Raw genomic sequence first — 8,908 nt, 5'->3', positions numbered from 1 at the left:
AGAGTTGAAGTATTAGACTATAGTCTACAGAAAAACATTAGAGTAAAAAAAAAAGTTGCTAAGAGAGTTTCTTTTCAAAATGATGCAGTATGTTGGTTGATTCCTTTCTGCTTTGTTCCTTCATTCGGTGTTTGGTGCAAGCTAGAAAAAATGGTGTTCATAGAAGAAGCATCCCTTGAGTTGTATGCTTCAAGTACACCTCCCTTTCCCTCTCTCTTATATATTCTTGGATTTCTACAATGTGTCTTTCAATAATTTCTCATGTCCAATATCAGAAAATAGACAGTTTTCCACATTTGAAAATAATTCATTCGAGAGAAACAAAGATTTGTGTGGGATTTAACTGGTGACAAATGATAAGCGTGTTTAATATAAAAATAGTTATTTCCTTTTGATAATATTGAAATTAAAGGAACAAAAAAATGTAAACTGTCTCCCTATATTATAAGCCAAAGTAATTTTACTTTATGGAGTCAATGATACAAAACAAATTAAAGAAAGATTAAGTATAACGATAGAATGCAAGTTAGCAAACTCAAATATTAGAGACAAAGATCCAAAACCTCGAGTGTGAGAAAGAGAGTTAAGTTTGTGGAGGATAAGCAATGCAAGCACAGAGGTTTGATGCAGCAATTACATTGAAAATGACACCATTTTAGAAGGAATCCAACGTAAGCTAAGTATGGGAAAATGACATGAATGTCTCAGGCTCTCAGCCTTCATGCATATACTTTGAACTTTGAAAGGGTCTGCAGATGCCGTGTCCCCAAAATGAACGGCAACCAACATCACACTCTCGTGAGGTGAGTATGATTTATCATCACTTAGAACACCGAAAACAAGCTAAGGAAGTTTGTGGAGGTAATTAAAGGAAGTTAAAGATAATTAAGGTTTGAAAGGTACCTGCGGGTGATGACTATATATGAGTAGAGAAGTCTTGAAGGTTCATGTAACAAAGTCAAATAGTAGCGACAAAAATATACTATCAAGGAACTTCACTATGAAGTTGTAACAAGGGACAAGATACTTCAGTTTGTCGAAGGCATTTAATGAAGCAGGGGGCTACTCTGAATAGTATCACCATAACTGCTTCACTATAAAAACCGATTAGTGTGTCCAAACATTTCATCCATTGAAACCTATTTCGATAAAAATGACAATGATGGGGTTGTTGCATTCTGTTGCTTTGTCCACACAGTTTCTTCTCCTCTTCTCATCCTCCCTGTTTACAAACTGTTTAAGTTTGAATGATTCAACTAGTACTCATCATCATGGGTGCCATCAACATGAAAACAATGCCTTGTTGAGCTTTAAACAAAGCTTCATCATAAGTAAGTCTGCATCTTACAATACTTCCAGTTATCCTAAAACTGTTTCCTGGATTCCAACCACAGATTGCTGCTCCTGGGATGGCATTGAATGCAATGAGCTCACAGGTCATGTCATTTCCATTGATCTTAGTAGCAGCCAGCTCTATGGTTCCATGGATGCCAATAGCACCCTTTTCTCACTTGTGCATCTTCAAAGCCTTGATCTTTCAGACAATCACTTCAATCACTCGCAAATTCCAGCCAGGATAGGTGACTTGTCACAACTGAGGCATTTGAATCTTTCACAATTTCATGAAACCACATTGTCAGGTGAAGTCCCAACTCAAATTTCCCATTTGTCCAACTTGTTGTCCCTTGATCTTCGCAGCTATATTGATCAGCTTGATTATCCATTAATCAACCGTTTACAACTCAAGGAATCCACTCTGCGAAGCTTAATTCAAAACTCAACAAGACTTGAACAACTTCGCCTTAATTTTGTCACCATTTCATCATCTTTACCTCACACGCTCGTAAACCTTACATCTCTGCAAAAACTCTCTTTTCGCCAATGTGAACTACATGGTGAGTTTCCGGTTGGAATATTCTATTTCCCAAACTTAACTTCTTTGAATTTAGTGCAAAACCAAAATCTGCAGGGTACATTACCTGCATCCATTGGAAACCTGACCAATTTGGCTTACTTGGCTCTTGAAGATAATAGCTTTCATGGTGAAATCCCGCAGTCTCTTTTTAGACTTGAAAATCTTGAACATTTGTCTTTGTCGTATAATTTCTTTGAAGGCCGCCTAGCACTTGACATGTTTTTGAAGCTAAAGATGCTTAATTTTCTTGACTTGTCTGGCAACAAATTGTCTTTGTTCTCACAGGTTAGGGATGTCAATGTAACAATCCTTCCTCCAATTCAATGGTTAGGATTGAGTTCATGCAATTTGATTGGGGAAGTTCCAACTTGGATGATGAATCAAACCTCTTCATATTACTTGGATCTTTCTCAAAATAATCTTCAAGGTGAAATTCCATATTTCCTCTTCAAGTTAGAGAATCTTACACTTCTTGATCTAGCTGGCAATATGTTCGAAGGACAGATAGAGCTTGACATGCTTTCAAAGCTTCAAAAGCTTACTATTCTTGGTTTAGGTGGAGGCAACAAATTGTCTTTTCTTGAAGGGAAGAACACTTCCAATGTAACATTTCTTTCTCAAATTCATGCTTTGGATTTAAGTTCATGCAATTTTGTTCATTTTCCCAATTTTATACAACACTTGCAAGAGTTGACTAGTCTTTCCATATCAAACAACAACATAAAGACAATACCGAGTTGGTTATGGAACAAAACAACTCTTGAGAGTTTGGAAATTTCCAACAACCTATTGATGGGAGAAATATCCCCGTCCATATGCAACCTGCAGTCACTTGTGGAACTTGATTTATCTTCCAACAATTTAGTTGGCATGATTCCATCATGTTTGGGAAGCTTTAGCCGATCTCTTCAAATTTTGAGTCTTGCAGGAAACAAATTGACTGGCGATATTCCTGAAACTTATGTGAAAGGAAATGCCCTTCATTTTATTGATTTTAGTTCTAACAAGTTGCATGGAAAATTACCAAGAGCATTGGTCAATTGTAGAAGGCTAGAGTTTCTTGATGTGAGACATAACCATTTCAATGACTCGTTTCCTTTCTGGTTGGGATATCTTCCTAAGATAAAGGTTGTTATTTTACGTGATAATGAATTTCACGGAGCTATAATGTGTCCATTGAAATATGCATTTCCCCAGCTTCGAAATATGGATCTTTCTCAAAATGGTTTCTCAATGAAATTAACATCAGAAATAATCATGTGCTTCAAATCGATGATCATATCCAACAAAAGACAACTGGATTTCAAGGACGTGATTTATAGTGACAATGCGGAAATAGATATTGATTCGCATCCATTTTCAATGTCCAACAAAGGAGTTGTCATGGATTATCTTGGGAGTCAATACCTTCATCACATGGTAGCCATTGATCTTTCATGTAACAAAATTTCGGGAGAGATTCCAGATATCATGGGAAGTTTGAATCGTCTTGTTATGCTCAATTTGTCCAATAACATGTTTACTGGCAGCATCCCATCTTCCTTTGGAGAGCTTTCAAATCTCGAAGTACTCGACCTTTCTCTCAATGACTTGTCAGGGAATATTCCTCAACAACTCACAGGGTTAACCTTCTTGGATTTCTTCAATGTGTCTTTCAACAATCTCTCAGGTCCAATCCCAGAAAATGGCCAACTTTCAACATTTGATGATAATTCATTTAAGGGAAACAAAGATTTGTGTGGGATTCGGTTGTTGAAGAAATGTGAAGATCATCCTAAGCTTCCATTGCAAAAACCTGATGGCGATCAAGATTCTGAGTCGGGATCTTTCTTTGAATTGTATTGGATGGTAATTCTAATTGGATATGGGGGTGGCCTTGTTGCTGGGTTAGCACTGGGAAATGCTTTTGCTGAAGATGTTTATAGGTTGCTGAAAAAGATCTTTTAAGTCAAAAGTCTATATGTTGGTCTTTTCATGTGTGTAATCTTAGATTATTTCTATTTTTGTGTTTCTATTTGAAGTTATTGTGTTTCTCTTATGTAAGAGTCAGCTATGTGAAACTCCAATAAAAGTAGACAGAAAGATAAATATAGTGTGTTATATATCTATTTTAATTTTTCTATTTTTGAAATAAGAAAAGCCATACTTTGTGTTCTTTGCATACAATAATCCATTTCCCTTTGCATACTTTCTCTTATGCATATTCAAGACATGATGTCTTGTAAAATGTAAAAAGAAGCCAGTCTTTTTTTCAAAAAACAAGTATTCATTGATATGAAAAAGATTATATGTTGATCAATTGGGCCAACAGTAATAACAAAATGAGATTTCCGAACAAAACTAAAATTACAACCATCCATAGTCTAAATATTTTCATTTGAAAAAGTACTAACAAAAACAGGAAATTTCTTCTGCTTTTCTTTCTCTTCTTTTTCAAGATGAAAAGTCAACAACACCATAGAAGTCAGGAGAAGCAATGATGATCAATCTCTCTCTTTTTCTTAGTAAGAGCACTAATTTTTCTCATAGGAATTGAAGGAGAACAAGAATAAGGGTTTGTTTCGATGAACTTCTAAGAAAAGATCGTTTTTTGAGTTATCTTTTTTTAAAATATTTTATGGAAAAGTAAAAATAATTTTATGTTTGAGTATTTCATGCAAAAAGATCTTTTTATCTTTTAATTATGTTTGGGTATAATAATATAAAAATATTTTTTTATTTATTTATTACATGAAAAATATCTTTTTTTAAGAAAAAAATATCTTCTAAAAAAAGATGTAAATTACAGCTTTTCAAAAAAGATGTTTTTTTAATTTTTTTAGTACTTTTACTTTTACTATTAGAAATTTGCCAAACACACTAAAAAATAAAAAATAAAAAGATATTTTTTATTGAAAAAAAAAATTTTTTTTATCAAAATAAGGACGCCAAAACAAGCACAAAATTACAACAACACCCCATAGGGACAATAACCACTATCAAAGGGAGCACAGAACAACCCATTAAGGGAACAAAACCATAGTCTTGAAAAAAAGAGAGCAATTACCAATGAGTATGAAAGGTTAACATATCCATCTATACAGTATTCATAAACATGATTTTAACAATGCCAAATTATCCACAGTTAAGGTGTGTTGAAGTAATTAGTATATTGATTTCCTACAGTTAACCCGTTCTATATATGTTGATGGCTCACATATATAACAACAAAATAGGATCTTGTTAACTCTGAATTATTGCATATTCATATACTCTTGTCAATAATGCTTTTTAATTTCTTTTAGCAGTTATCATTAACATCTGTTGTAAAATTTAAAGCTATTGAGATATGGAAACATGCATAGAACAAAATTGATATGCCCCATCCTATTTTACATTATTGTCAATATAACTACACATCTCTGTTCAAAGAATTGAGTAGAGGTCGCTTTCTTGCAGTTCTAAGCCGTTTGTGTTTGGATCATAGAAAAATGAAATGCTGTCACTGCCATCACAGAAGATCCCACCCAGTTCATCATCACTGGCTATGTTTTGTTGTTGATCCTTTGTGACTTCCTCATCAAGTTCATCTCCACAGGCATTGTTTGAGTTCTTTTCAACCAATTCCCTAAACAGCGAAGAGCGAAAGGGAAGGCCATGAGCCGTGGGAGAACGACTTGCTGCTCGAGAATCAATACATTTTGTTATCAAGACTGATGCCTACAAAACATTGACAAAGCATTAGTAATTCATCTTCATGATCAGCAACCCCAAAAAGCACATCTGTGCTGTGTTGATAATTAAAGACTGTATATATAAAGAGTATTTCACCTTGCAACACCCCTATATTCTTCAGAAGCCCCTACTCTTCCTGCAATAATTATTAAAAGAAAACCGTATAATGTGTTCTTCGTTTTTCTGCATTCCTCTCAATTATGTTTTATATTGAGAATTTAATTCATATAGGTCGCGTTTGGATACTCAAACATGATGAGTTTAGAAAATTCTAAATTAATATTTGTGATGACTAAACATTATTAAAAATAATTAATTACAAAATTATTAATCTAATTTTCATTTAACATATATTGATTAATAATTTTGTTACAGGTTTTTTTTATTGGGCCAAAAATGAAATTCTGGTGCAAGCCCAATATGCTTATGAACATTCAGCCTTGATATTAATTTATTGTGATCATTGTGGCCGAGACAATGTAGTGTTTTAAATTGGGCCGAAATAAAAGAAAATGTTGCTAGCCCAATGATTAAAATATTCAGCATTAATATGAGTGAGTTTCTTGTGGGTGAATGGAAAATAAACTACTTGGGCTAGAATGATTTTGGTTGCTCCAAGCCCAACTGTGTTAGATGCTTAAGATCCAATGCTTGATTTCAAATCCATCAGGAAAGCAAATGTTAACATTTGCTTCATGCTTCCAACGGATACAAGCATTATACCATGTGATGGATCCCAAATTTTAGTAAATTGCTATTTATTGCATGGAAAACATGAGAGAGAAATTTGCAGCTGAATTGATTGATTGCCATAGTGCTGCACGCTACCTTATGCAAGGGAAGTTAGACTTTAATTTCACTTTATCATTACCCATTAGCTAGTGTTCAAACTTCTCTCTCCTCTCTCTCATCTTTGCTTCTCTTCTTCGGTTATTACACAGGAAACCATGGAAGCAAAACTAAGCTACCAAAAAGAAAAAGAAGAAGTTGCATGCATCAAGGCCATCAAGTTAATGATGACAAGAAAAAGAAAACTAAAAGTATGTTGTGGCTGAGATAATCACCAAATGAGGTAAGATTTGGTGAGGTAATCTCGGATCCTTCATACTCAAAAAGAAGGAAGAAGATTCGGCCAGCAAGGGAGATTTTTGAAGCATGGCTTGTCTTTGATTCTGCTCAACCACCACAGGAAGTAGCTAGAGTGGCGAAGTGATGGTTGAGGCAGAGATTGAAGCAGATGAAGTCATTATCATCATGAAGCATCAAGGGCCAGAAATCCATCTTGGAGAGCAAGCCAAGGATGGAGAGCTCAGATTGATGAAGAGTGATGATCAAGAAAGAACCAGAGGTAATTGCATGTTGGGTTTTGCATGGTTATCTCTTCTCTCTCTATGTGGCCGAACCGATTTTGTTTCTTGAAGGAGGAAGAAGTTGGTTTGGGTGTTGGCTTCAAGTGTGGAGGCTTCCCTCTTCTTTAAAAAGAGAGAACAGCCACTGTTTGGAGCAAGGAGAAAATTTGAGAGTGCAAGGCACGGAGTTTTCAGAGCTACCTGAGCTAACAGATTTCTCTTCTCCTTCAATGTTTTCTGTTTAATATTTTTCTGTTTAATTTTTTCATGTCTTGAGTCTCATGGAAAAAGGCAAACAGTGAAGTTTGTAAGAAAAAGCCATAGAGCGGAAAAAGGCAGAGAGTGCAAAATTAAAAGAAAAAGCCATAGATGTCTTAGAGTTCCTTTGTACATCTGTGTTGTGTTTCATGATTCTGTGAGAATCCCGTTGTAAGTTGGGTTAGCACTTTACAATTTGTAATCTGGATGATTATAGTGAAATTCCATCATTGTTGTGATGGAGACTGGATGTAGGCTGCACTGCACTTAGCAGCTGAACCAGGATATATCTGGGTGTAATCTTCTCTCTCTCTCTTCCTACTTCAATTCTATTCTTACTGTTCAGATGAAAAATAAAAAATGTCTCGTGTCAAGTGATGAGACAAAATGAAAATGTCTCATGGCTAGGGACGAGCTAAAAACAGAAATGGTTCATTTAAGTCCAGCAAAGTGTTAGCAAGCAAAAAGGGGGCTAAGATTCAACCTCCTTCTCTTAGCCACTGAAACCATCAAAACATAAATACAAGATAGCTATATGTATATATTTTTTCCCTTTTGAATAAAATAGAGTTGAAGTTAAGAGTTAGACTTTAGTCTGCATTAAGAAAAACCTTAAGCCTTGTTTTCAGAATGGTGCATCATATTGATTGATTCTAAATAAATGATCGTTCAACAAAATGGTAAAAATGATTGCTAAGAGAGTTTAGTTTTCAGTAATTATTATCAATGATCTTTTTTTGCTTTATAGGTCATTGCAAGCTAGAAAATGGTATTCATAGTAAAAGCATCTCTTGAGTTATACGTTTTTTATTGGAACGTTGATATATGACTCAAAAACTGCTCAATTCTTGTGATCTTGAGCAAGTATTAATGTTATTTTTATTGCTAAAATTGAAGTAATACTTTTTTAATATTAAAAAAATTAATTTAAAAATTAAAGGTAAAAAGTGTCGCAAAAATATAAAGAACTGTGATATTAAGTTATTAACTTTAGCAATAGGTTTTAATTACTGGTAAAGTTTATAACTACCGCAGCTACTATAATAAGTCACCGTAGACTTCACTTGATATACAAATATTATTTTCCTTGTTAGCAATAATATTTATGCTTTCGATTCTGGCAGCAGTTACTTTTTCTCTTACGTATGGTTGAGAAAGTTATTTTTATAAGAACTAAAAATTGCACCTTAAAGTATACTGTTAAAGAACTACACTACATATGAAATAGTAAGCAGAGACAAGAGAGAGTGATGGTTGTGGAGGATAACTAAGCAGAAAGGCTATTGTTCTGCATAAGATAAGGTTTGAAATAAAGTTGAACAAATATACCTATACTGCTATACATGATATGATGACTATGAGATAACATATATATACGGATGGCCATGTTATGGAAAAATTTGAAAATGACATGAATTGCCACAGTATGCCAATTATTCTAAACCAAAAAGCACGACCAATATTTTTCTTTTCTTATCCAAAATGCACGCCAATATTTCTAGTTGCAAGTAGTGTAAGAAATAAGAAGCACCACATAAAACTGTTGGCACCACTATCCAACTTCAATGCATGTTCCAATAAGTAAAAGGATGAAAATCAAAACACATCTATTAGAAAACAGAAGCATATAGATCAAAAGATCTTTTTTTTTAAAAACGAAAAAAGAGAAAAA

General features: G+C 34.2%; 1 protein-coding gene across 1 annotated transcript; it reads left to right on the top strand.

Moving 5' to 3' along the window:
* The first annotated feature begins 1,148 nt into the window (after positions 1–1,148).
* Positions 1,149–3,862, top strand: LOC114927598 (receptor-like protein 54). Its single transcript, XM_029297650.2, has one exon. It carries the CDS (start codon positions 1,154–1,156, stop codon positions 3,860–3,862), a length of 2,709 nt encoding a protein of 902 aa, XP_029153483.1. The 5' UTR covers positions 1,149–1,153.
* The last annotated feature ends 5,046 nt before the right edge of the window (positions 3,863–8,908 follow it).

This window comes from Arachis hypogaea, chromosome 4, assembly GCF_003086295.3.
Source record: "Arachis hypogaea cultivar Tifrunner chromosome 4, arahy.Tifrunner.gnm2.J5K5, whole genome shotgun sequence".
Taxonomy (NCBI): Eukaryota; Viridiplantae; Streptophyta; class Magnoliopsida; order Fabales; family Fabaceae; genus Arachis; species Arachis hypogaea.
Note: the sequence above shows the minus strand (reverse complement) of the source record. Positions and strands in the feature narration are given on the sequence as shown.